The sequence below is a fragment of the Trichomycterus rosablanca genome, chromosome 8 (genome assembly GCF_030014385.1).
Source record: "Trichomycterus rosablanca isolate fTriRos1 chromosome 8, fTriRos1.hap1, whole genome shotgun sequence".
NCBI lineage: Eukaryota > Metazoa > Chordata > Actinopteri > Siluriformes > Trichomycteridae > Trichomycterus > Trichomycterus rosablanca.
Window position 1 is genome coordinate 37,599,594 of NC_085995.1, and position 27,932 is coordinate 37,627,525.

Genomic DNA, 27,932 nt, shown 5'->3' on the forward strand with positions numbered 1-27,932 from the left:
AGTTGCTTGAAAAAACACTGCTGTAGGCCACTTGATAGCTATTTTGGAGGAACAACCACTTCTTGGTAATGTCACTGTTGTGCCATATTTTATCAACTTGTGTTCCATGTTATTAGTAGTGATTTCTACCCTTTTCCCGACTGGTACCTTTCAACAATGAGATCCTTTTGATAATTTGTAAGCTCTTTGCTCTCCATGTTTTTTTTGCATTAAGATGCAATTTTAGTTTCTGATGTTTATTTCACTATGTTGACTTTAAATCTTTGTGTTTCTCTGTCCTCTGCTTTATTATCATTAGGAACTGGCTGGGCTTTGCAAGTTGCTGTCTAGTGTTCATGATGTCATGGTGCGGGACTATGTTGTGCTGGTGGAGTGCGGGTTGTAGGACCCAGAGGAGCTCAGAGCAGGACAGCAGGCACTCCACACCCTACAGCAAGGAAGCAGAAGTTTAACTGCATTCCTGACATCAACAGTCAGGCAGCTATTGCTGCTTTACATGGATCAGATCTGAGTAAGAATTCTGGCTGTTCAGTTGTTTGAGTGTTGAGTGAGTGTGTAGCGTGTGTGCAGGTCAGTGTGGATATGCACTGATGAGTGTGTGTTTGTGAGTGTTTTTACTCTTGTTTTTAGGAAACAGTGCAGAGGGGAGAAACCAAGAGGAGCTCCGTGTCATAACAGGTACGGTTCTCTTCCCCTCCACCTCCTCCCACTGTCTTTCTGTTTGTCTCTTTCAGGTCCTTCCTGGTTGCTGTTGCTGTTTTAAATTGTTGGTTTATTGTGTTTTTTTGTTGTTGGGTTTGATCAGCGTATACTGAACACATGTAAATATATGTAGTGTGTGCATACAGGAAATGAAACCTGCAGCTAGACTGTAAACAGTCACTTTATTTACCCCCAAACAGACCTTTTTAATTCTACCTTAATCCTGACACACCCCTGGAACCATTATTTATTCTGATACAAGCGCTTACTCTGACCCTTTGGTCAGTGAGTTCTTGCCATTCTTTGCATTTGAGATATTTAGAATTCCCTCCTTACACTACATGTGGCCTATCAGGTAAAGCATGTTTGACATCTGCAGTTTACTGGTTTCGTTTTGCATATTTTTTGTTATTTGCATTTGTGACCCTTCAAAACAAACTCAAACTCGTCCATGCTTGTCTTTATTGACCTCACAGGATGCACAGAGGCATAGTCATGCTTTGACACGCTACGAAACTGTTGCCAAGTTAGAATCTTATAGTTTATTATATATCAGTGTTTTATACATCTGTTAGTTATGGGTCTGACTTAAAAAAAAATCAAAATCAATCATTATTATTGAAGTCCACTTGGGACAGATACTGTATTTTATATTAAAGGCTGATGTAGCTATTAAGTAAGCTTTGAGCCACCAGTATAGCATCATGCACTTGTGTGGCTAAATTAGTCTCGAGTTGTGGATTACAACACTGTATGACCTCCACGGCCCTTGGCCAATTGACCTCACAGGGCTAAAAACAATAGTAGTTAAAAGACTTTATTCCTTATCACGAGGTTGCAAGTAGAAGATGTGAAATCCATTCTAAATTTGAAACCTATGTTACGAGCAATTTGGGTAATAATAGTACAGTTCAGAATCGATTGGTGTACACTGCATTTACAGAATTCATCCTAAGCTTCTAGGATTTTACTGTTGCAGATTTGGAGTATGTTGATAGCATTTCAAGAGAATCAGTTTCTGACTTAAAACTTAACTAACTGTAAGCATTATTTTGTTTAATATTTTGTACATTGTTGTTAAGGGACACCAGAATGGCTTTCCTGAAGGAGCAGCAGCCAGACAGCATGTCTCCTGAATCCTGGTCCAAGGTCAGCTGTCCCTGCTGTGCGTCCACCCAAATAGAACCTCTGGTTTTGATTCAGCTGTCTGAGAGCATTCAAGCCAACACGAAGCAGTGGATAATGAACATCATCTCAGCACCTCAGAAGTCAGGAGGTGAGGGGAAAACGCTCATGAATAGTTTGTTTGTTTATTTATTTATTTATTTATTAGAATTTTTAGGTCATATTTTACACTTTGGTTACATTCATGACATGACAGGTAGCCGCTGGTTACCCATGATTCACTAGTTCATGTGAAACACTATCACAGACAATTTTGTATATTTTATTCACCTCACTTGCATGTCTTTGGACTGTGGAAGGAAAACTTATGCAAACGCAGGATGAACATACAAACTCCACACAGAAAGGACCCGGCCCATTCTACCTGGGAATTAAACCCAGGACCTTCTTGCTGTGAGGCGAGAGTGCTACCTACAGAGTCACTGTGCCGCCTGCTGATAAATAGTCATAACATATCACCATGTTATTAACATTTAAGTTATCTGTTTCTGTAATACAGATATTGTAGCAATATATAAATGCATAGTATATTCTGCATTTGTAAGGCCTAGTGTGGTGGGTGACTTGTGTTGGATGGATTACAGAACTGTGCTAAAATAGGCTTGTAATAGCATCATACCTGAACACAATATAAAAAATCAACCATAGTTTGCATTTGTCTAATGCTGAAACTAACTTTAATTTAGTCAGTTAAAAATGTGTTCTTTATTTTATAAGTGTAGTATTTACAGTAAAACCATTTACCTCTTTTCCAGTTAATGATAGATGTATGTTCTAAATGTTTTTGTTTTTAAACTACACAAATTGGCAAAAATGCAGAGAATTAAGCGCCTTAACATAAAAAGCTCACATTCAACTAATGGGACTATAAAACACTTAGGTGGTCCAGCTTTAATTACTTTTTTCCCTGGCCTTTGTCCCGTTCGGTTGCGGGGTCGGCTCTCGGCGGATCACGATCCGCGCATCGATTTGGCACAATTTTTACGCCGGATGCCCTTCCTGACACGACCCTCCCTATTTTGCATCTAGCGGCTAGGTATCTATAGGACAATTCAGTGTTTCCAGTTAGCCTGGTGGCATGTTTTTGGACCGTGGGAGGAAACCGGAGCACCCGGACACGGGGAGAACATGCAAACTCCGCACAGAAAGGACCCGGACCGCCCCACCTGGGGATCGAACCCAGGACCTTCTTGCTGTGAGGCGACAGTGCTACCCACTAATCCAGCTTTAATTACTAATGTTGTTTAATTAATAAAGAGTAATTTACTAACTTTTCTCAACAATCGTTTATGTGTTGGGGCGGCTCAGTGGTTAGCACTCACAGCAAGAAGGTCCTGGGTTTGATCCCCAGTTTGCATGTTCTCCCCGTGTCTGTGTGGGTTTCCTCTGGGAGCTCCTGTTTACTCCTACAGTCCAAAGACGTGAAAGTGAGGTGAAGTGGAGATACAAAATTGTCCGTGACTGTGTTTGACATTAAACTTGTGAACTGATAAACCTTGTGTAAACGAGTACCTACCGTTTCTGTCATGACTGTAACCAGTGTGTAAAAACATGACGGTAAAATCCAAATAAACAAACAATCATTGATGTGTTGGGCTAATGTAACAGACCACTGCGTCACCCGAGCACCTCAGTGCGTTATTACTTATTTAAATATTTAATGTAAGTAAGCAAACAGATTTGTGATTCTTTGCTATGTTTCTTACCTTTTCTGTATGGTTTAGGGGCACAGCTCTTAGTTCACCCTGGTGAGGATGCCAGCTGGGGTCGGATTGTGGTAGCGGCACCCCGCTGTACTCTCCTGATGGCCACTGAAGAGTTAGGAATCTGCAAAGCTGACAAAGAGGGAAACATGACCACTTTTTCTTTCAGTGACCGCGACAACTTCATCAATGTTGGTAAGATCTGGTTTTGATGACAGTCAATAAAATAGATTAAGATGAAGAAACTACAATGGAGTGAAAATATAGTTGCTGTTTACTTCAATAATAATAGAACTAATGAGTTAGGTCTAATTTAAAACTGCCATAACAGTTTATTCATTATTAAAGAAGACATTTGAGGGTGGGCTGGTGGTGGTTTATAGTACTTTTAACAGTATGAGAATGAGAAGTGGCAAGAAAGAGTTTCCTAAGTGGAAAAACCTTATAGTGAAACCAGGATCAAAAGGGGAATCTATTCTCTTCTGTAAGATGCTGGACATGGCAGGAACCTTTGCGGGTGAAGTGTTTTAGGCTACTCCATCGATGGCAGCCATATTCACACTAGCAGTACATCAAAGTTCACATGCCACTCAAGAGAGCGAGAAATGCAATTATTAGGAATAAGTGAAGCATGCAAACATTTATTAATTACAGGGGCTACAGCTATGAGACTAATCTAAAGGTAAAGTGGGAAAGACTGGGGCATTAATGATCACCTCTTTTTACCATTAGCAACCTGAGGGATTGCATGCAAGAGGCAGGACAGCAGCATTTTATCCCATTAACAAGTTACTCTCTAGTAAACAAGTATCATTTTATGATCATTTGTGTTTGACAGCTTTGTTATGTGTGTAGATGACATGCAGAATTTCTTGACGGTGGCAGAAAGACAGTACCTCGTCAAACACCAGCTGGAGTCCATGAGAGCGGTCAAAGACCAGCGGATCCCAGGGATACAGGGAGACAAGGGCATCCTTAGATCAAGACAGAATGTCTGTAAGTTATATCAAATTTGTCTGTCGAAAAAATAAGGCAAGATAGAGGCGCTGTTACTCCCACTGAGTGTTTGAATAAATGTAAAGTGGAAACAGGATGAGAGAGAGTGGGTGTGTGTCTGTATATATAACAGACACACACACACACACACACCCACTTGAACATTTTATTAAGAGCGAAATCCATAACCATCATCCAAAACAAGGAACTAGAACACAACCCAAAAACATAAAACAAGATCAAGGAATACAGAAACTTAAAGAGAAACAAAAGGGACAAACATGGGTACATATACATTTCCTTTATCCAAGGCGACTTACAGTACTGTGACAGTATACAGGGGATCTCAGATATAAAAACAAAACATGGTGCGTTTGGAATGTTGCTATCTAGAAGGGAGACTGGGGAGGATGTTTCAATAAGTCTATTAGTAGGCCTCTAGAAATGCTGGTGTTATTATGTATAACCGACCAATCTCATACAGATATGTGGACATAGCACACTGCTTCTACATATTTATTTATTACAAGCTGTAATAAATATGAAGTTTGTAAAAAATAATATAACTTAGAAACATCTTAAACAGCCTAGCTCAGCGGCCCACAAGCTTTTTTGCACCACGGACTGGTTTCATATAAGATATAATTTCATGGAGCGGTGGGGGCAGGGAGATTTAAAATATAATAACTATAGAATGAAAAATCAGTGTGAATCCTGAGCTTTTTTCACTGCAACAAGACACTACTCCCACCTAGTGGTGATTGGGGACAATAACACCCGAAGAGTATTGGAAATTTAATTGGTCTTGTAGCGATCTCTAATTATTTATTCTTCCTGTGCGGCCCGGTAATAAATGACCCAAGGACTGGTACCGCTGGCCTAGCTAAAGAATGATATAAACTATAAAAGTCTTAGAGAGCACAGGATGCCACCATGTGCTTCTAAATAAGTTGTTTATATTTACAATTACCTTGCATTACAATTAAATATCCCATTGTTGTCAGGTTCATCCTTGTCCCATAACGTTTAAAAATGCTTCAACTTCAAATGCTTAACATGGCATACTCAACAGTAATGTAGAACAGTAATATAAACATCACAACCAGAACTAATTCAACATGTAGAATGTTCATCTTATACAAAGCTAACAGTCCTTCATCAAACTGGTCTTACTGCACATGCAAATTAAACAGTAGTGATACAGCAGGTAAGTACTTTCTGACAACAGAAGATCTTTCTTTACACTGGGTAATGATAACATGCCATGTTTAACATCCATTCATACTCCAGCTTAATGCAAAACAGCTTCCTCATCTATGGTTTATAAAATCTTAATGATCATTAGTTCAGCAGTTTGGTTTTCCTCGAGGGCACACATGTGTAAACAGGGTACAGAAATTCAGTTGAACACCAGTCACATGCACACTAAGTGTGGGTTTGGGTGAGACAGACTTCAGCACAATTTATGTACTTTATGTTTGAGCTCTGTGCTTTAATCAAACATCAGCTGTTAAAAATGGCCAACAGCAATAATCAAACAACATTAAGTTCATTCAGCAGATGATTCTGTCCAAAGCTATTTAAAATATATAATACATACAGAATGCAAGCAAATGAGGGTTAAGGGCTTTGCTCCAATTACTAGTCTGGTACCTTAACCGCTGAGAACACCAATTTGTTAGATTTGCCCAGTAATCCTTCGAATAGGAAGCTTTTTTATGATATGCTTAGTCATTCCAAGTTCAACCTTGCTGCCTAAGACCGCGTGGTAATTTTATACTATCACTGTCTCTCCCTCCATTTCTCTTCCTTTTTATTCTTGCTCTTTCTACTGTAGTTCGGAAGCTGCTGAAGACAGGACTAATCCAGGATGTTTTTCCCCTGTGTGATCAGAAGAAGCTAAACGCTCTCAGCCAAGACTGGTATTCCCAGAAACGCCTGTGGGGTCAGCCTTTAGGTACACACATAATTTAACACAATCGACCATAGACGTGCAGAGTTTTGCTAAAAAAATGTACATATATTGCACATGGTAAGGAAAACCATTCATCAACTTTCATATTTTTCTAATGCATATAATCCATGTCATGTTCACACACATACTTTTGACATTGTAGGTGTGTAGAACAGGGGATGAATTCGGTGCAGTTTATTACTTCTTCACCGTGTATATGTTATTCCTGCTGCTTTTGAATCACTTTGCAACTGTGTGGGAATGATTTGTAGTTCCATAAACTTTCAAGTTGTGGATTATGGGACCAGTTACACTGACAGGGAGGTTTATGGTGTTTGTTGTGGAACACAATGGAATACAGTGTGCATAAGCATTTAGCAGACGCTCTTATCCAAAGTGACTTAAAAAGAGCTTCATTAGTAAACATTTCCTTACTCTAGTACAAAGTGACAAAGAAAACACATTTGCTAAAACCCTGTCTGAAGAAAATAAAGTTAAAATTATGTGAATATAAATATTTATTATGTTATCTGGTAAGTAATCTAGTTCAAAGAAGGGCCGCTTGAAGGGTACAATAAATTGAACAGCTTTTTTTTTTTTTTTTTTTAATGCAATTTCTCCAAATTTAGCGTAGTCAGTTTGTCTTCCGCTGCTGGTGGATCCCTGATTGCAGTCGAGGTGGGTATATTGCTGCACGCCTCCTAAGACCCGCTTGCAGCCCTCGGCAGAACCCTTTTCACCCATGCATTCTGCATAGGCGCCTCTCTATCTGCTAATCAGGGTCCTAATACAGCGTTTGAAGACCCCACCCACATAGTTTGGTCATTCCTTTTTGCAGGCACTGCCAATTATGCCCGCTAGATGGCGCCCAGCCGACCGGTGGCAACGCCGAGTTTAGAATCGAGGAGTTTAGAATCTCGGCGCTGGTGTGCTAGCAGAATTTCCCCCTGCGCCACCTGGGCGCACATGTATTGAACAGTGTTTGATAAGTTCTTTGAGGTTGGTTGGGGCTGGTACAGCATTGGTCAGTGCCATTGTGTTAAATTGAATACGGGCTGCTATAGGTGGCCAGTGAAGAAAGGGCAGCAGTGGGGTGATGTGGCAGAAAAACCGGGGGCGAAGCTGCATTTTCAATCAGTTGCAGAGGTCTGATGGTGGACATAGGAAGGACTTTAAGTAGTCCAGTTTTGAAATGACAACAGGAAATCCCAAGTCTTTTGAACGTTGTAGACGAAGAACCGGCATGATTGGTTCAGGTTAGCAATATAAGCCAAGAGGAATAGCCAAAGTTTTGTGCATTTTCAAAGTTCCATTAAGTTTGATAATGAGATCTTGGCAAGGAATATATTTACAGAAATAAATATCAACTTATTCTTATGGGGTTAAACTTAGGATGTTGAGCTAATGTCCACAATGAGTTATTTGCAAGATATGCTAAGATGTGAGCTGAAGGAGGACATGAAGGTGGCACAACCAGTTATAAGTTTTAGGAGGGATTTACTTTTTCATATCAGGGATATAGGTTTGGAATAAATCTTTATCTTTAATAACTTGAACTTAAAAGTCGCATTTTGTGTTTACTCGTGTTGTTTTTAGCCTAAAATTAGTTGGAAGATCTAAAACATTTAATTTTGACAAAGTTAACATAAAAAAAAGAAATCAGCTGGGGGCAAATACTTTTTCACAGCATTGTAGACCATATTAACTTTAATTCTGCCTTGTTTTAGCTTTATTATTAAATTCCCTCAAGTGAAATTCTCTGTGTTTATGTCTTCTGTCCTCTCTCTCTCTTTCCTCTACAGACTCCATACACTCGTATTTCGGTGGCTCCATTGCTTTCTACTTCAGTTTCTTAGATTTCTACACAAGCGCTCTAATTCCTCCAGCAATTCTGGGAGTCTTCATCACCTTCTTCCTCCCCGGAGCCCCGCCCCCTGATGGAGTCAAAGCAGACAACTCCACCACGGCTAACAGTTCCCTGGATGCTGATGACGACCATCTTTCTGTAAGTTCCCACATGGTGCAGGCCGTGTTCAGCATGATTTGGTCCACGGTGTTCATGGAGCTGTGGAAGAGACGAAGCTCTGCACTGTCGTACCAATGGGGAACTCTGACACTGACTGAGCGCTTTATGGAGCCCCGGCCTGAGTTCCACGGTGAGCTTGGCACAAATCCGGTGACAGGAAGGCTGGAACCTCTGTTCCCTGACTGGAAGAGACAGTTGCGTGTGGGCCTGGGGTCTTTGCCTGTGGTTGGGGTTTTCCTCTGCCTTGTTGTACTCGGCATGGTGGGATTTTATTACTGCGAGAGCACCATGTCTGCCTTTCACAAAGCGCATGGGTCCATCATCACAGCTGCTCTGTCCTACTCGCCCTCCATCATCCACATCGTCTACACCAACATGCTGGGGAACGTTTACCGCAGCGTGGCACTGCGGCTGACCGAGTGGGGTGAGGGAGAGAACTTATTTAGCTCTTGTTTGTTTGTTTTTTGAGTTAGGAAAATATATTAAATAATTAAAAGTTACTAGATGTGAATCCATCCTTAAACTTAGTCATCATTTGTGGTGCCTGAATTTTGGCACATGATTAATGAGCTTAATGGTAAGAGCCACACTGCTAATCCCGAACTGGGTAGCAGGTTCAGCGCAGTTTGTAAACCTAGCCATTGGGGGTGGGGGGAGGGGAGTCCCAAGCCCTGGTAAATAGGAGGCTTGCGTCCGAAAGGGCACCTGACCTCACCTCCCCATTCAATATTCAGATGAATGATCCACTATGATGATCTCTAATAAGAGCAATCCAAGAGTCATCATTGTTGGTATCTGACACAATTACACTGTTAATCAAAAAGGATTTCAGTAAGAGTGGCCCAGCTCATGCTCTGTTCTACTTAGTATAGGGTTAAAACAGTAACTATTGGAGTTGTGCTAGTTTTACACACTTATTAGCGGTGTAGTTTAAGATGCAGCGTGCATATCGCTTTAGTGCCTAGAGGTTATTTCATGTAAACTAATGTTGCTCTCTGTTTTAAAAGCCAAATGATTGCTGATTGAAACTCAAATCTGCTATTATACAGCTTCCATGTGAGAGAATTAAGAGCAACATTATCATGCTGTTCTTTAATGGTCAGGACCCCCACAGGACCACCACAGAGCTGGTATTATTTAGGCGGTGGATCATTCTCAGCACTGCAGTGACACTGACATGGTGGTGGTGTGTTAGTGTGTGTTGTGCTGGCATGAGTGGATCAGACGCAGCAGCGCTGCTGGAGTTTTTAAACACCTCACTGTCCCTGCTGGACTGAGAATAGTCCACCAACCAAAAATATCCAGCCAACAGCGCCCCATGGGCAGCTCAAACAGCAGCAATAGATGAGCGATGGTCTCTGACTTTACATCTACAAGGTGGACCAACTAGGTAGGAGTGTCTAATAGAGTGGACAGTGAGTGGACACGGTATTTAAAAACTCCAGCAGCGCTGCTGTGTCTGATCCACTCATACCAGCACAACACACACGTAACACACCACCACCATGTCAGTGTCACTGCAGTGCTGAGAATGATCCACCACCTAAATAATACCTGCTCTGTGGTGGTCCTGACCATTGAAGAACAGGGTGAAAGCAGGGAAACAGATGGACTACAGTTAGTAATTGTAGAACTACAAAGTGCTTCTATATGGTAAGTGGAGCTGATAAAATGAACAGTGAGTGTAGTCATAATGTTATGGCTGATCAGTGTACAACTCAACAGTAGAAAATGCTTTATCAGACAAAGGATTATGTTAAGAATAAAATAAAAGCCTATTTTTAATGCTTAAATCTATAAAAGATTTATTTTTGTCTCATTTCTCAGAGAACCACAGAGAGGAATCATCATTTCAATATCATCACACCACAAAAGTTCTAGTAGTAAGTCACAGCGATCCACTTACTCATACATTTATTGCATTTCTTTTTCATGTTGTTATCCTGGTCAGGGTCGTGACGGACCCGGTTACTCCAGGAAACACTGGGTGCAAGGCAGTAATTTCTGTAAAGTTGCCCGGTTGGCTTATAGCACAGCATAGATCTAATCCCAGATGCACCCTATTGAGACAGTGGTAGCCCAGTGGATAGAGCTTTGGGCTATCAACTGAAAGGTTGAGAGTTTGAATCCCAGCTCTGCCATGCAGCCACTGTTGGGCCCTTGAGCAAGGTCCTTAACCCTCTCGGCTCCAGGGACAACGTACGATAGCTGATCCTGCGCTCTGACCCCAGCTTCCAAACGAGCTGGGATATGCAAAGAATGAATACACCTGTATATATATATATAAATGACAAATAAAGGCATTCTATTCTCTATTCTTGGCGGTGTTCGGTTTGCTTAATAGACCGCTGTGCCACCCATGAGTGCTCAAGCACAGCAGGTGTTCCACTATATTAGTCCTAGTTATATTTCACATGCTTGCAGTTGCAAATCCCAAATAAGATGTGTTGATATTAAGAGCAAGATTAAGTTCTCTCTTTTTTTTTCCAGTTTACCTTTTTCAACAACTTTGCTGTGCTATTCCATATTGCTATCTTCAAACAGAACCTCCCCCTCCTGCGCAAGGTGAGAGGAGCTTACTGCTTTTTTTAGAAATAAATGTTAGTTTTTGATCTGTACATACAGTTTGTTTAAAAAAAGTTCTGTCACTCATTATATGTAGCTTACATATAACAGAATAAGTTGTCAAACGCTCTTGAATGCCTAATTATTGTCTATTTCTATTCCTTTTTTCTATTCCTGTTTCGATGCTGCCGTTACCCATGTGTACAGAGGCTGTCGTCGCTGCTGATTCTGTCTCAGTTGGTGAACCAGTTCACTGAGGTGGTGGTGCCGTACTTGGTGGATCGATTCTTCAGCTCTCCACAGAAGCAGCTGAAGGAGGATGATCCGGCAGCTGATCACATGCAGGCTGAGGGCAGTCTGCCACCATTTCCTGTGAGCTCCACGTCTCTCTCTTCATTTTTTATCAAAAATAACTCTTCCAAGGAACAAAAAGGGAACACACTACCTGATGGAATGCAACCTTCATTCACATTTATTATAAAAGTCACATTTCAGTTCACATTTTGTTCCACATCCTCCTTCTATATCTTTTGCCATTTTTGCTTTTATTACCCATCTTATTTCTATTTCATTGTCATGTTTTAGCACAGCTTCATCTTGGTCAGGGTTATGATGGGTCCAGCTTTTCTGCAATCACTGTGCACAATGCAGTAACACACCCAAGATAGGGCACCAATCCATCCAGGGCCTCAGCCACCCTTTCAGACATAGCATGGCATGTCTGTGTGTGGACGTCCAACTGGCTGATAGCACCACTGGGGATTTGAGCCCTGGATCCTAGAACTACAGGGATCCACAATTATAGGGCTAGCACAGTTTGGTTTTGCAATGTTTATGCTTTTATATTTAAAGTTATTCTTACGTATTCTTTTTAATTATTTTAAAAGGTTTTATCTTTTTTTTTGTTTCTTTCTTTTTTCCAACTGCTTACAAGCTCTTTTATTTGTGCCAACAAGTGAAAGTCCTCATGATAAAAGCTGTAAAAAACGTAACCAATTACATCATTTTGTCTTCATTAAAAAGGATCAAATTCAAGGTGTGAATAGGGCTGTCGCGGTGAAAGAATTTCCCCTTGCGATATTCAGCCTGTCTCAATATCGCGGTATGCGGTTATATCGCCATTTTTTTTGTTTTTGAAAATTACTTAATTTATCTGGATTTTAGAGCTATATAAACAAGCTTTATTGTTAGGCTATGATTCGGTATATTATTGCTTTATAATGATAAAGATGAGACCAATGAAATGCATGTTTATTGTTAAATACAGAACAGAGCAGCGATGCGCGTCTTTTCTCTATTAAAAAAGGTTTAAATTAAGCTTCTAGCCTAGGCTAGATATACACTGTGAAACGAAAAAAAAGTGTTTAGGCTAAATATTTTAAATGCACATCTAATCAAAATATGGTAAAAAAAAATAGAATAAAGAATAAAGTCTGTAAGAGTTTAAACCTGCGTTATCATGCGCGCTAGAAGAACCAACATGTTCACCTGATGTGGTTCCAGAGAGGATCTGAGTGGGGTAGCGATGTTCCCGACGTTACCGATGTTGCACTAATACACACGTGTACTGATCCTGCATGCGACTTTACACAGCAGAGCAAAACTAGCCTGGTTATCGCGCCACTATTAACCATCTATTTATTAGGTATAATTAACATAACAATATATACTACATTTCAAGTTATTATTCGTTTCAATACATTTTTATTCAACGAAAAAATACATTTAAATCACTCCAGCAAGCCAGCAAGAGAATATTTGCAGGCTGCAATGCCATATTAACCCTCATTAAGTGTTTTAGTACGCCAAGGCTGTTTGAATAAAGTCTAAATTACAAGTATTTTATTGAGTGTGAACTCAATTTGATCATTAATAAACTTGCCAATAATTCCTGTTGCGATTGTTTCCATTTTAAAACACAAAGCCTGACACTCGGCAGCAACGCATGCAAACAGGTTGCGGGAAAATGTCGCTCTTAGCTCATTTTCATTATGAATTTATTTAACATTTATTACGCCCGAATGTAAGCGAAAAACAAGATGGACCCTGCAACAACAAAAAAACAAAAAAAAAGAGAAGAAAGAAAGAAAGAAAAACGTAAACATCGCGGTGTTGCGGTTGCTTGGCATGCCCTGCGGTTGGCTGGTCTATACCAAGATATTTCAAAATTGCGGTTAGCGCAACAGCCCTAGGTGTGAAAGCTGTCTGGAAAATTTAGGACATACTACATCAAAAATGATTTTGTATTTTCTACATTTTATGGACAGTTTTAAAAGAATCTTTCGAAAATTGCACATTAAATTTTACTAATTTTGAGTAAATACATTTTGCAATTAATTCATTCAGAATAACAATAAAAAATGTAATTGTAGCCAGTGTCTGAATGTGTGTGAGTGTGTATGTTAATAATGTGTGTTAATTCAAGGTTTCTGCTTGTATGTGTTTTGTGTGTGTAGGGTCTGTTTGCGGAGTACATTGAGCTGCTGGTGCAGTTTGGATATTTGAGTCTCTTCTCCTGCGTCTATCCTCTCACGGCCATGCTTTTACTGCTCAACAACATCACGGAGATCCGCGGTGACGCCTACAAGCTCTGTCGTCTGTTTCGAAAACCGTTCTCTCCACCGGAAGCTGGCATAGGCGTGTGGCTGGTGAGACATTCACACAAGAGTGAAGGCAGAACTATAAAATGTATTCAATAAGCTACTTATAACTACTGTGAATGCTAATAAAGTTCCTTATTGTTGAAGTACTTACAGGGGTTGGACAAAATAACTGAAACACCTGTCATTTTAGTGTGGGAGGTTTCATGGCTAAATTGGACCAGTCTGGTGGCCAATCTTCATTAATTGCACATTGCTCCAGTAAGAGCAGAGTGTGAAGGTTCAATTAGCAGGGTAAGAGCACAGTTTTGCTCAAAATATTGCAATGCACACAACATTATGGGTGACATACCAGAGTTCAAAAGAGGATAAATTGTTGGTGCACGTCTTGCTGGCGCATCTGTGACCAAGACAGCAAGTCTTTGTGATGTATCAAGAGCCACGGTATCCAGGGTAATGTCAGCATACCACCAAGAAGGACAAACCACATCCAACAGGATTAACTGTGGACGCAAGAGGAAGCTGTCTGAAAGGGATGTTCGGGTGCTAACCCGGATTGTATCCAAAAAACATAAAACCACGGCTGCCCAAATCACGGCAGAATTAAATGTGCACCTCGACTCTCCTGTTTCCACCAGAACTGTCCGTCGGGAGCTCCACAGGGTCAATATACACGGCCGGGCTGCTATAGCCAAACCTTTGGTCACTCGTGCCAATGCCAAACGTCGGTTTCAATGGTGCAAGGAGCGCAAATCTTGGGCTGTGGACAATGTGAAACATGTATTGTTCTCTGATGAGTCCACCTTTACTGTTTTCCCCACATCCGGGAGAGTTACGGTGTGGAGAAGCCCCAAAGAAGCGTACCACCCAGACTGTTGCATGCCCAGAGTGAAGCATGGGGGTGGATCAGTGATGGTTTGGGCTGCCATATCATGGCATTCCCTTGGCCCAATACTTGTGCTAGATGGGCGCGTCACTGCCAAGGACTACCGAACCATTCTGGAGAACCATGTGCATCCAATGGCGGTGCCGTGTATCAGGATGACAATGCACCAATACACACAGCAAGACTGGTGAAAGATTGGTTTGATGAACATGAAAGTGAAGTTGAACATCTCCCATGGCCTGCACAGTCACCAGATCTAAATATTATTGAGCCACTTTGGGGTGTTTTGGAGAAGCGAGTCAGGAAACGTTTTCCTCCACCAGCATCACGTAGTGACCTGGCCACTATCCTGCAAGAAGAATGGCTTAAAATCCCTCTGACCACTGTGCAGGACTTGTATATGTCATTTCCAAGATGAATTGACGCTGTATTGGCCACAAAAGGAGGCCCTACACCATACTAATAAATTATTGTGGTCTAAAACCAGGTGTTTCAGTTATTTTGTCCAACCCCTGTATGTTACATCTGAAATTGATGACGGTGTTGATACTGACATACTGGCCACATTGTTTCACCTAAAATTGCAACCAAATGAATTTTTTCTGAACATCTTACTTACTTTTTAACAGCAGAACTAAAGGGAAACACTTCATCTTCAGTTTGTTGTTTTGTTTGTTCTGTTTCTGTGGTCAAATGTGTGTGTTTGTGTGTGTATGTGCTTCTCAGACTGCTTTTGAGGCGCTGGCGTTTTTCTCAGTCATGACGAACTGTTGGCTGCTGTTTCTGGCTCCGCGTGTGAAAGCATTTACTGAGGACGCCGAACTTAACCCGAGCATGGTGCTCATATTCACCATCATGGTGGAGGTTGGTCACACTTTATTCCACATATACACCGATCAGCCATAACATTAAAACCACCTCCTTGTTTCTACACTCACTGTCCATTTTATCAGCTCCACATACTATATAGAAGCACTTTGTAGTTCTACAACTACTGACTGTAGTCCATCTGTTTCTCTGCATGCTTTGTTAGCCCCCTTTCATGCTGTTCTTCAATGGTCAGGACCCCCACAGGACCACCACAGAGCAGGTATTATTAAGGTGGTGGATCATTCTCAGCACTGCAGTGACACTGACATGAGTTTTTAAACACCTCACTGTCACTGCTGGACTGAGACTAGTCCACCAACCAAATATATCCAGCCAACAGCACCCTGGCCTTCTTATCCAGGGTATTCTTGCCTTATGCCCAGTGTTTTCCAGTAAAACTAGGTCCACAGCGACCCTGACCAGGTTAAAGCAGAAAGCATATCTGATTATCTGCTTTATGTGATTTCACACTTACTGACAAACGGACAAAAGAGTTTATTAAAGGTCCAGCACAGGTGGGATGTGTTGGAGAGAAAGTCAGAGAGGTTAAGAGTGAGATGGTTTGGGCATGTGCAGAGGAGGGATGAGAGTTATACAGTATGTGGACATTGGTGCTGAGGATGGAGCCGACAGAAAGGCCAAAGAGGAGGTTTATAAATGTGGTGTGGTCAGATCTGATGAAAGCATATGATTAAAAACATACGAGTTCTCAGTCGCGTGTTCTTGCTCCCGCAGCACGCTCTGATTTTGGTGAAGCTCATTATAGCCTTCATGATTCCTGACGAACCAGAGTGGGTGCGAATCAAGAAGGATCAGATCGAATACCAAGCCATGAAGGCCCTCAAGCAACAGGTAAAGTGTCAGTTTACCGCACCACACACATACACCGATAAGGCATAACATTATGACCACCTTCCTGATATTGTGTTGGTCCCCCTTTTGCTGCCAAATCAGCCCTGACTCGTTGAGGCATGGAGTCTGACACCGTTCTATCAGAACCAGCATGAACTTCTTCAGCAGTTTGAGCTACAGTAGCTCGTCTGTTGGATCGGACCACACGGGCCAGCCTTCGCTCCCAACGTGCATCAATGAGCCTTGGCCGCCCATTACCCTGTCGCTGGTTTACCACTGTTCCTTGGTAGATACTGACCACTGCAGACCGGGAACACCCCACAAGAGCTGCAGTTTTGGAGATGCTCTGACCCAGTCGTCTAGCCGTCACGATTTGGCCCTCATTAAACTCACTCAAATCCTCACGCTCGCCCATTTTTCCTGCTTCTAACACCAACTTTGAGGATAAAATGTTCACCTGCTGCCTAATATATCCCCCCCACTAACAGGTGCCGTGATGAAGAGATAATCAGTGTTATTCACTTCACCTGTCAGTGCTCATAATGTTATGCCTTGTCTGTGTACACACACAATTGTCTGTATTACAGTTGTCTGGGGAGGATGGTGAATGTCCTGGACAGTATGAAAAGGTGCTTGAAAATACAAAACATTTTGGTTCTACATAGAAAGCATCTGTAGAAACTATTTATAAACATAAAAAAGCATCTTTCTATAAATATTTTTGTCTCCTGTTAATAAAAATGTATAAAAAATAATTCTGCTCATTAGCTGTTTATGAGGCTTAAGCCTGCTGCATGCCGGCCCTGGTCAGACACTGCGCTGCTGCTGATTACAGTTTCAACTGGATCTCTTTTATTTGACAGAAAGTGAAGCGTAACCAGACTGCTGAGCTTCCTGTCCTCAAATCTTAAGACACGAAAACAACTGAAGCTGTGGTTTTGTATCTGCCACCTACTGAACTACATACACTATTGCCTTTAGCCACTGTTTACTTTGCTTGCTTTTGCACTTTGAGGTTTGAGGCCACACGGAGGCGCCCAAATGCTGTGGAAGCAATGTTACACAGGTGGAGCGTTTTCCTCCAGTGGAATAGAGTTGTTTACAAAAAAGACTGTAAAGTAAAAGGGTGTGTTTTAAATTAAGGACATTGCAGGACGTATACATGATACTAAGCAAAGCTTTAAAACCAAAGTTTGTTTGTGTGTGTGTGTGTGTGTGTGTGTGTGTGTGTGTGTGTGTGTGTGTGTGTGTTTAACTTTTTCCTAAACCAATTTTACTGCTGACAGTGATGCATATGAAACAGGTCATGGTTACATGCATTACACTAAATGCCAGACATATCAGATTATATAAATGCTGTACAATCATAAAGCGCATGTAAAGCTGTGGTGTCTCTCAAATTGCACACTAGTCAAATTATTTATTATGAACTAACAAACAGATTTAACCCTTTGATGCACAACATGGGTCAAAAGTGACCCAACTGAGTTTTTATTTTCTACATCTTTGCAATAAATTAATTTCGTCATTCAAGCTTCCATGAATTCCTCAATTAACTTGTTTTTGATCATCACAAATCCTTATTTCAGTTTTATATTTTTTACTTTTTTAATAAAAATCATTTTTGTATCACTACCCTTCTAATGCACAACATGGGTCAAAAATTACCCTTATGTATTTACTATGGAATTTGACAGAAACTACTGACATTTGTAAGTGTTTGTAGTCAAAAACATATTTACTGATCTTTCGAAAGACAACCAAAGATTAGGCTCTTGAATCTTGAATATGTCCAATACTATTTGCTTGCTAGCTGTTTACATATTCTAGTATAGATAGTTTTATTAGCTAAGACAGCAAATACATGAATAACTGACAAATGTGCATATGAAAATATTCTTGAATGGATGAATATGGGTCATTTTTGACCCATGTTGTGCATTAGAAGGGGTTTGCTTAGCTTGTGCATCAAAGGGTTAAAGAGACCTTCATACAACTCAGTATCTATAAAACTGTCACACAAAGTCATGATGTTTTCTGAATGTTTGTTTAGTGAGGGGAACAATTAATCAAAGATAGTTCACTTGCATGAGTCTCTTTTTATTGTTAATGTATGTGGTGGAACGTGATGCAAACTGAGTTTAATTTACTTACTTTACCATCAGCTGCCAGTAACTTCAAATAGTTTTCGTTTTAATAGGCAGCTTATTAATTATGGTCTGATACATTGGTTTTGGCAGATATTAGTGTTTTGGAACATACAAGATACAGCGGTACCTTGAAACTTAACGTCAGATGGTTCTGGGAGTTTTAAGGTATTTTTTCCCATAAGGATGTTTGGGAAACCTGTTAATGCGTTCCATGTTCCCGTGGACTTGCATATATTTTAGGCTTATGTAAAATAATTGGGGTTGTTTTTGACACCTATACACTGACAATAACACAAATATCATATAAAACACTGAAATAAAAAGCTGATTCTTACAATTTCTCAGAACCTCGAGCTGTAACACAAGTTTAAAAGTGAAACAGGGAGGAAAATCCAGATAAACACAGATACATGTGGAGCTTTCAGAGTGAACCTGACGGTTATTCAACACAAATGCAGATTCGTCTCATATTCACACTGTGATGATGTTTTACCGCACCTTTCAAGCCAAGTGCTGAACAAAGCGACTGTTCATTGTAAAAACAAACCCGACACGTTGATTTTAAGGGTGCAAATTTCTTGGCGAGGGGCGTCGAGTTTCAAATATTTTGAGTTTAGGGGACGTTGAGTTACAAGGTACCACTGTATCAGCAAAAGTCAGGCTAATACACAAAACCTTTGTGTTTTAAATGTTTTATAGGAAAACCTCATGTAACACAATGGTTGGAGCAAGTGGGCTCTTATCACTCGCTTCATACAGACTGAATATTACACACAGGTACAAACTCAGCGGTCTTGAGTTAATCAAATATTCCGTTTATATTAGGCAGCCCAACCATGCATGAGCTTAAAGCCATTTTTAGTGAGTGTAGAGTGTAGAAACAAAACGTTTATAGCCAACACAGAACATCTGGGTCTTTGTACTGTACCACATTGGTTCATAATACATATTTGTATCTTCAAAAGTTGTTAAATGGTACTCACATGTGCAATTTGAGATACATCTTTTATACATTCATAATCTTAAGCTTATGGCACCTTAATAATCTGGTAATCAAATATTATAGCGTGCAGCACTATCTCAAGGACACTATCCTTAAGTACACTGGTAACTAAATAATACACTCACTGCTGTGTGTGATGCTTTATATATAGTGCAGCTATTGTTAGAAACCAAAGAGCAAAATAAAAATCACGCACAGCACAGATGCATTTGTGCATTTTGTTCCCATTAATCTGTATCACACTGTACATTGTACTGCAATTAATAAAATAAATCACACAAGCTCTTCTTCGGTTCAATCACTTTTAATAAATAAATACAAAAATAAATTAATCTCATTGAGACAGAGTAATTGTTTTTATAAGGGTCAGTGGGAGTGGAGACATACCCGGATGTCATTCTACCCCATGGAGTGATTCGATTGGTAAAACTGGAGACTAATGACAATGAAAAGTAAAATGACAAGTGAAATAAGCAAACAATATGTAAATCTACCTCCTTCTTGCAGGTGTAGCTGGTTCAGAGCAGCCTGCAGTCATGAAACATAAGAATAGAAGTAGTACAGGTACAGGTTTTTGCTTTACAACACATTCAAAAGAGTGTACAGAACGTGTATATATTTTAGCTGATAGTGAACACAGTAAGTCAGTCTAGACATGTGCAGTGTTTGACATTTAGTTTTGCACTGGTGCAGCTTATGTACCTAACAAACGAGTAACGTAATACCTGTCTAGTAATATGTGGAATAATAATTATACACCTTGCAACACATTTAAGGGGGGCAGATCAGTACTAAATGTTTAGAATTATGGCTACAACACCAACACAAGGTGCACTAATTTACTGCTATAAAGTCATTGATCATTCATTCAGCCAAAAGAGCTCAGAAGTTTTATCAATTAATTTATTCCTACATTTTATGAGCGATTGCCTACTAAGAGTAACAATATGAACAATCTCATTCAAATGGTCTCCATAGAAAGTCTCTGTTAAGAAGATCGTACTGTCACAATGTCATTTTAAAATAAAGTTTTGTCAACTCTTCCTGCTTTTCAAGACAATTCTGCCTTTAAACCTTGTGCACAGTTCCTGTTGTTGTCCATTATAACTAAATCATTGTTTATATGTGTAGATTTTACAGTGACTTTATGGCCTTTTATTTATTAAAAAAAGATTTTGATTGACGAGTCTTGTTATGACATTTGTTGCACCAGTGCAGAACTAAAGACCTTGAAGTGCTGATCACGTCATTGCTGAATGATCAAGGTTCTTTAAAGGAGAGCTAATGTAGTCATTACGTTTATGTGAGACTGTGACAATGCATCAGTCCTTATTAAAAATAAAACCTATTTTGTGTTGGGTTTGGATTATTTACTTTCTATATAACATAAAAGTGTTTTCCTTTTACCTGTTCCTGAATCACTGATACATTACATGGCTGAAGGTCGTGGTGAGGATGAGTAAAGACGCATGATTATATCTACTCTGAATGAATCTACTTGTATGAACCCCGTGTTGGTGGTTGTTGTTGGTTTTAGCCATGTATTTGCATTATTAACATTTTTGCGCTAGTTCTTTTTAATAGACGGATGTTAAGCCAAGTCTGTAGTTTGTGTCTATAAGTGTTCGACAACGTGACATGAAAAGCACATTTTCCGTACTGTAAGTGGCATCATTACATAAGTGGCTTAGTAGTGATATTAGACACAAACTTTAGCTTCTAAAAATTGTGCTGCATTTAAATGAAAAGACAGAAATATAAACCTTCTTGTTTATATTTCACATTCACACTGTGCACAAGATGGCTTTCAGAATGCAGTCTGTGCATTATTATATCAGTGCCTGTAATAAGGAGATGCTTGCTGTTGCTGTGTGATGAGATTTGTCTCTTATCACTGACTTTTCAACTGAAAGACAAAAGGTTGAATTACTGAGATCTCGATGTACTGGGTTAGATTTTTCTTAAGCCTGGACATTTTTGGTTTTAGAATAGAACAGAGTAGAATGCCTTTATTTGTTATATATACATATAAAGACGTACAGCACAACAAAATTCTTTCTTTGCGTATCCCAGCTTGTTAGGAAACTGGGGTCAGAGCGCAGGGTCACTGTACGGCGCCCCTGGAACAGAGGGTTAAGGGCCTTGCTTAAGGGCCCAACATTGGCTGCATGGCAGAGCTGGGATTTGAACTGTAGATTAGATAAAAGTACTAATTGGGTGCGAGCAACTTTGAATTTTATTGAATCGGTGCCTTTTGGGTTCAATCTATGTGGTTTGGGTCGCAGCAAGTAAATCACACCTGTGCGCTACTTGTCATTGTAATGGATGATAGTTCATCTGGCTGAAAAAATGCAGCAATTAAAAGGACATCATAGGCTTTGGTATTTTCTAATCTAAATGGATGTGTTAGATTACATCTCTACTAAAAGTGCCACACTGACCCTGATATACAATAGACAGATTATTAGAAGTTGGTCAGCCTTAAGCAATGTTCAGTCATATGTTTACTTATAAACAAATAGACAGCTCATTGTGCTCGGACACAGAATTACCACTGAATGGCCATTGTTCACTGAGTGATGTCACATGATAAAAATGAAACACCACCACCAATACTGGTCTGAGTCTAAGGATTTTTAAATATTCGAGAGGAAAACCTACTGTTATACTACCTTATAGTCCGGAAAATATGATTTACTGACGAGCAGAAAGATGATAACTACTACAGATGTAAATTTTTATAGCTATACATCTGCCTCTTATTCAAGACCCGGGCAGATTCAGGTGTACGCATTAGCAACTAAAGACCAAAAGACTTGCATTAAGCGAACACTTGCACTATGCTAAGCCTTATTTTCACAGTAACCCGACTGTAAAGCGACAACTTTAAACTTTTAAATCCGCCTTCCTAAATGTTTTTTATACAGCCTCACAATTTAAAATGCTACTGTTGGTTTTTCTCCCTTCACTTTTGTACGTCTTGATTAAAAGCTAGTTTTGTTGAATGGTATGTGAAGTCAAAACACAATATCATGTCAATAGCATATTCATAGATAATAACACATGCTCAAAAGAATATATACACACTGTACATGACCAGATGCGTCCAAGAGCTTATACCAGCAGAGCTGCTCGCTCGACAGTAACAAGAGGAATGTCCAACACTCTCACACTCAACATGGTCCTCTTGTGTAATAAACAACAACAAAAAAATGATGAATGATATGAAGTCACCATGTTTCCGCCATACCCTTAATAAGATAGGAATTCTGTAACACTGTAATAAGCATTTCATATGCATTATAAGCATATGAAACGAGGATCAAAAAATAGCTTTCGGAAGACCTGTCTTCTCTTGTCAATTCATGTCCTTTTCAAAGTCTTTCACCCACAATTAAGTCCTTTATTCTTAGAAAACGGTATCACAGATACGTTCCACGTCTTTCACTGGTCAGACAAAAGTTCCATGTCTTTTACTGGTCAGACATCACTGTTATTGTGATGTGAATACTAGGCTAAACTGTGCTAATGTAGCATGCTCCTGTATATGTGTCCATGTCTCATGCACTCTAAATCCAACACACAGGGAAACAGGGGCGTTTGTTATAGTGCTAATAGTGCCAATGACATGCAACTTCTCCAAGGCCCAACATGTATGATTATTCAGTGGTAGCTCAGCGGTTAAGGTACTGGACTAGTAATCAAAGGTTGTTTGTTCAAGCTTCGCCAGGTTGCCACTGTTAGGCCACTGAGCTCTGGATGATGTTTCTTACATGGTAGTGAGTCACAATACACTGATGCCATGAGGTTTTAGGACCTAACAAAAGTATGAATTGGATTCTGTATGGACTTTAGAAGTGACAGTCCCAGTAGGTGCTCTGGTTCTGTGCCCGTCAGTCCTAGTGGACAGCCTCAGTTGGTACTGACAGGCACAGAGCCGGAAAATCAGTTGGCACTGTCTGGCACAGAGCCGGAGCCTCAGTTAGGACTGACAGGCACAGAGCCGGAACATCAGTTGGGACTGTCTGGCACAGAGCCGGAACCTCAGTTAGGACTGACAGGCACAGAGCCGAAGCCTCAGTTGGGACTGACAGGCACAGAGCCGGAAAATCAGTTGGGACTGTCTGGCACAGAGCTGAAGCCTCAGTTGGTACTGACAGGCACAGAGCCGGAACCTCAGTTAGGACTGACGGGCACAGAGCCGGCGCCTCAGTTGGGACTGACAGGCACAGAGCCGAAGCCTCAGTTGGGACTGACAGGCACAGAGCCGGAACCTCAGTTAGGACTGACGGGCACAGAGCCGGCGCCTCAGTTGGGACTGACAGGCACAGAGCCGAAGCCTCAGTTGGGACTGACAGGCACAGAGCCGGAACCTCAGTTAGGACTGACGGGCACAGAGCCGGCGCCTCAGTTGGGACTGACGGGCACAGAGCCGGCGCCTCAGTTGGGACTGACAGGCACAGAGCTGAAGCCTCAGTTGGTACTGACAGGCACAGAGCCGAAGCTTCAGTTGGGACTGACAGGCATAGAGCCGAAGCCTCAGTTGGGACTGACAGGCACAGAGCCGGAACCTCAGTTAGGACTGACGGGCACAGAGCCGGAGCCTCAGGTGGTACTGACAGGCACAGAGCTGAAGCCTCAGTTGGGACTGACAGACACAAAGCCTATGTCGTCTTCACTGGAACTGACAGCACCAGAGAGAGCGCCTCCTTGTGACTGACATCCTAAAGAACCACACCTCCCTAACTGGGACTGACATACACAGAGAGACTGGCAATCTGGGCTTTTTGATACTTTTCAGTATTTGGCAGACATTTATATCCAAAGCGAGTTACAATTCAAGCAACTGGGCGTGGGGATTGAAACCCCTCAACCTTAGTATTGCAATCCAGTACCCTTACTGTTGAGCCACCATTGTTGCATGTGTAATAGGTCTTTCCATTTTGTACATAAGTAAAACCCATTAACCAGTAATGGTAACTTGGTCATTTTCTGGGCTTTGAACATGGAAGGGACTAACTTCGCCTCACCTGTGAAGCTGTGTGTTCTATTGCACTACTTAATTCCGCCACTATTGCTTTTATTATTGTCGCTATTAATACACATGGCGTTTTGGAAATACTGACACAGACCTGGTCGAGGAAGAACCGCAGCATCCCACATTTCCCCAAGCAAAAATGGTATGAACTTAAAATAATCCATTTCATCAAACTATTACTTCGTCTTGTGTGCTACATTACTCTTAACATCTACTCAAGTGAAGCTCTGCTCTAGAAAAGCCATTACAGGGCAAAATGACAAGCAATTGTATTCATCAAACAGAGGGCTCCTACTACCAAGACCTACGCTAGTTCTAATAAAGCTCAGTGAAATAGCTTAAATATCTGCAGATCCCAGTAGACTATAGACACAGCAGCACTGGGAGACTAGCCGCCACACAGGAAAGCAGCAGAGAATGCTGGGAAAGGGACGTGAGCAGCTATGCATGTACGGTAAGACGTGGCTTTGTGTTCAGCCGAGCACCACTGTGGTCACAGTAGAAGATGAGGACGTGCTGTGTTCGAAAGGAAATCAGGGACTTGATCCACAAGCATGATGGGATTTCGAGCTGGAGGCCTTCCCCTATAGGACATGACAGCAGTTGTACTGCGCAAACGGAAGCAGTTTCTCTTTGGACGTGGGCTGGATGTTAAAAGACAGGGCTTTCTCGCAGAGCGGTATCTGCAGTAGACGCTCTCGCAGGTTCACGTTCTTGTTCTTGTTGGTGTCTGTGCCGGCGTCTCTGGATTCACGCTGACCCTGCTGAGGTTTGGCGTGTACCTCCTCTGTCTTCTCACATTCTACACCCACTTTGCGGGTCTCCACCCCATCCGGTCTCAGATCCACACAGTGGTTCTTGGGAAGAAATCGCGGAGAGGCACAGGGGGCAAAAATAATACTGGTGTCCTGCAGCCTTGGCTTGGATGGAGTGTTGTTGTTGTCCTCCAGGTTCTCGCTGGAAGAGTCGCTCTGGCCCCAGCAGCACTGAACAGGATCAAGTCTAGTCGATGGTGAAAATCTGTCTAGTATCTGAATGCTCTGGTTATTCTGTTTTTTATCTTTAGCTCTAAAGGCAGGTTCTGCTTCTCTTAGTTCTTCAGGATGGGTTACTTTAGTCAGGGCTGCAGTCGGGGGTCTGTTTTTTATCTGAAAATTCATTTGATTCTCATTGTCAGTCTTGTGTGATGTTTTTCCTGCTTTCATCAGTTCTTCTGTTTGGTTTCCCTCTTTTTTCTGAGCAACTGATAAAGGTACATTTATTTTCTGAAGGTCCTTCTTTCTCTCCTCATCAGCCCTGTCAGAAGAGTTTCGTGCTTTTCTTGGTGCGTCAGTGTGGTTCCCACTTTTAGTCTGAGAAATTGCTGTTGGTTCATTCAACTTCTGATGAATCCCATCTTTAATTCTGTCTAAAACTGGTCCTGCTTTCCCATGTTCCTCAGTGTGCTTCCTCTCTTTTGCCTGCACCTCTGAAATAGGTCCTTTTATTTTCTGAAAGTCGTTTTTTCTCTGAGCGTCAGCTGCATTTAAGGCTGTTGCAGATTTCCTTGAATCCTCTTTGAGGTTTTTGGTCTGAATTGCTATTTTCTGAGGCTCATTGTGTTTTTTAATGTCAGCCTTGTCTGAGAACTGTTCTGCTGTCTTCGTGTCCTCAGTTGGCCTTTTTTCCCTCACCTGAGGGTATGTTTTCTGAAAGTCCTTTTGTTTATCATCTTCAAGCTTGTTAGAAGTTTGGGAAGTTGATGACAGTCTATCTAGCTTTTGAAGGTGCTGGTCCTTTTGGTCTTCATCTTTAAATTTGCTTGTTTCCTCAGTAAGGTTCCTCCCATCATGCTTGATAGTTGATGAAGGTCTTTGTAGCCCCTTAAGAGCTTTCTGGTTCTTATCTTCAGTCCTGTCAGAGGTTTCTTTTTTGCTGATTTCTTCAGCTGGTAGATGGTGGTCTGCTGGTGGATGTCCATCAAGATTCTGAAGGACCTGTTTCATCTGTTCCATGTTTTTAACCTTGTCTGAGACTTTTTCAGTGTCCTCTATGCAGTACTTCTCCATCTGAGACCATTCCTTTTTACTATTTTTGTCCCCCTGATGTTTTTCTGCTACACTTTGGGATTTCTGCTCTTTATCACAGCCCTCGTCTTCCAACTGAAGTTCTTCCTCTTCTGACAGTTTGTAACAAAGTCCAGGCTCTTTGCTTCCGTCTTTTGTTTTTATCTTCAGCTGCTCTTGGCTACTCGGGGCCTGTGATACTAAGCAATGTTTTGGAGATGTTTCCAAAGAAGATGATACTAAAGGTACGAAGCCAACTTTTCCAGTTTGTACAACAGGTTGAGCTTCTTCTTCTTCATTATCCTCCTCCTCTTCCTCACAAATCTGATGCAGGGCTCCAAGACTTTTGACCACTGGAGTTGGGTCTGGTGCCACCGAGCGAAGACTGAGACCAAGGCAGGAGCTTGGGCTAACAAAGTCGCTAAAGGACGTGTCCTGACGGCTGGATTTGGGGGCCAGCAGGTCGCCAGACTCACACACACCCCGTCTGGGAAATCCTGGAGATACAGACCCCAACAAGGCCACAGGAGCCAGAGATGTTTCTTTAAGTGCATTCGCCTGAGCGCCCTGGCCATCCACTAAGTCCAATGGCTCAGAAAAGGGCCTCCTGTTCAAAACATAACACATAACGTATTACAGGATTGAAAACAATTAACCTGTTACTGTTGTACTGTAGTCATAACAAGAATAAAGTGAATCAAGATATATGTGGATGACTTTTTTACTTACTGTGTGGGTTTTTCCTCATTCAGCTCCTGCTTGTCTCGTAGAATACGTTCTCCTAGCAGGTAGTATGTGGCTGTAATGTGGTTGTAGAGGTCAGCATCCAAAGCTCTATCACACAAACAGTAAACAGTTGAGATCAAGCATGTGAATACATTTTTTCAAGTACATATACATTGGGTGCCGAAAGACCACTAGTATTTTTTTTACAAATCATACAAAAGCAAAAGTTACATGAACTTAAAAACAGCTTAGCATTTGGTGATACTGACAAACAAGTAAACACATTTGTGAAATGGACCGTGGTAATTCCTCTGTATAAAAGCTTAGCGGAGCGGTAAAACGTCATCAAATTGTGAATATGAGATGAATCCGCATTTGTGTGGAATAACCGTCAAATTTACTCTGAAAGCTCCGCATGTAAATGTGTTTATCTGGATTTTTGTCACTGTTTCACTTTTAAACTTATGTTATTGCTCGGGGTACTGAGAAAATTTTTAATGTATTAAATAAATGACACAGTAACACTAAACTTCTCTTAATTATTACTAGTTACACCAAACAGACCACTGTTCCAAGTACATTACATACAATCTTTTGTACAGGTGATATCGGGACCTGAAGTTGATTCCTG

At 41.1% G+C, this 27,932-nt stretch overlaps 2 protein-coding genes across 5 annotated transcripts in view; one reads left to right on the forward strand and one right to left on the reverse strand.

Annotated features, from left to right (window-relative positions):
- Nucleotides 1-482: 482 nt before the first annotated feature.
- The window catches only part of ano10b (anoctamin 10b), a 40,345-nt gene continuing 12,895 nt past the window's right edge, over nucleotides 483-27,932 (forward strand). Inside the window, exons 1-14 of one of the 4 annotated variants that reach the window (XM_063000848.1) lie at nucleotides 483-511; nucleotides 631-678; nucleotides 1,785-1,978; nucleotides 3,612-3,785; nucleotides 4,446-4,586; nucleotides 6,424-6,543; nucleotides 8,343-8,990; nucleotides 10,394-10,449; nucleotides 11,057-11,131; nucleotides 11,339-11,503; nucleotides 13,588-13,779; nucleotides 15,344-15,481; nucleotides 16,223-16,339; nucleotides 17,203-17,794. In XM_063000848.1, the coding sequence (XP_062856918.1) occupies nucleotides 1,795-1,978; nucleotides 3,612-3,785; nucleotides 4,446-4,586; nucleotides 6,424-6,543; nucleotides 8,343-8,990; nucleotides 10,394-10,449; nucleotides 11,057-11,131; nucleotides 11,339-11,503; nucleotides 13,588-13,779; nucleotides 15,344-15,481; nucleotides 16,223-16,339; nucleotides 17,203-17,250 (2,058 nt within the window). In that variant the 5' untranslated portion in view covers nucleotides 483-511; nucleotides 631-678; nucleotides 1,785-1,794 and the 3' untranslated portion in view covers nucleotides 17,251-17,794. Of the gene's footprint in view, nucleotides 512-630; nucleotides 679-1,784; nucleotides 1,979-3,611; nucleotides 3,786-4,445; nucleotides 4,587-6,423; nucleotides 6,544-8,342; nucleotides 8,991-10,393; nucleotides 10,450-11,056; nucleotides 11,132-11,338; nucleotides 11,504-13,587; nucleotides 13,780-15,343; nucleotides 15,482-16,222; nucleotides 16,340-16,441; nucleotides 16,457-16,926; nucleotides 17,066-17,202; nucleotides 17,795-27,932 lie in introns of those variants that run through there. The other 3 variants (XM_063000847.1, XM_063000850.1, XM_063000849.1) reach the window with 3 other exon arrangements.
- Nucleotides 19,778-27,932, reverse strand: part of snrkb (SNF related kinase b) — a 36,426-nt gene continuing 28,271 nt past the window's right edge. The window contains exons 5-6 of the mRNA XM_063000846.1: nucleotides 27,305-27,409; nucleotides 19,778-27,182 (exon numbers count right to left, since the gene is read on the reverse strand). Coding sequence (XP_062856916.1) covers nucleotides 25,115-27,182; nucleotides 27,305-27,409 — 2,173 coding nt within the window. The 3' untranslated portion in view covers nucleotides 19,778-25,114. The remainder of the gene's footprint in view (nucleotides 27,183-27,304; nucleotides 27,410-27,932) is intronic.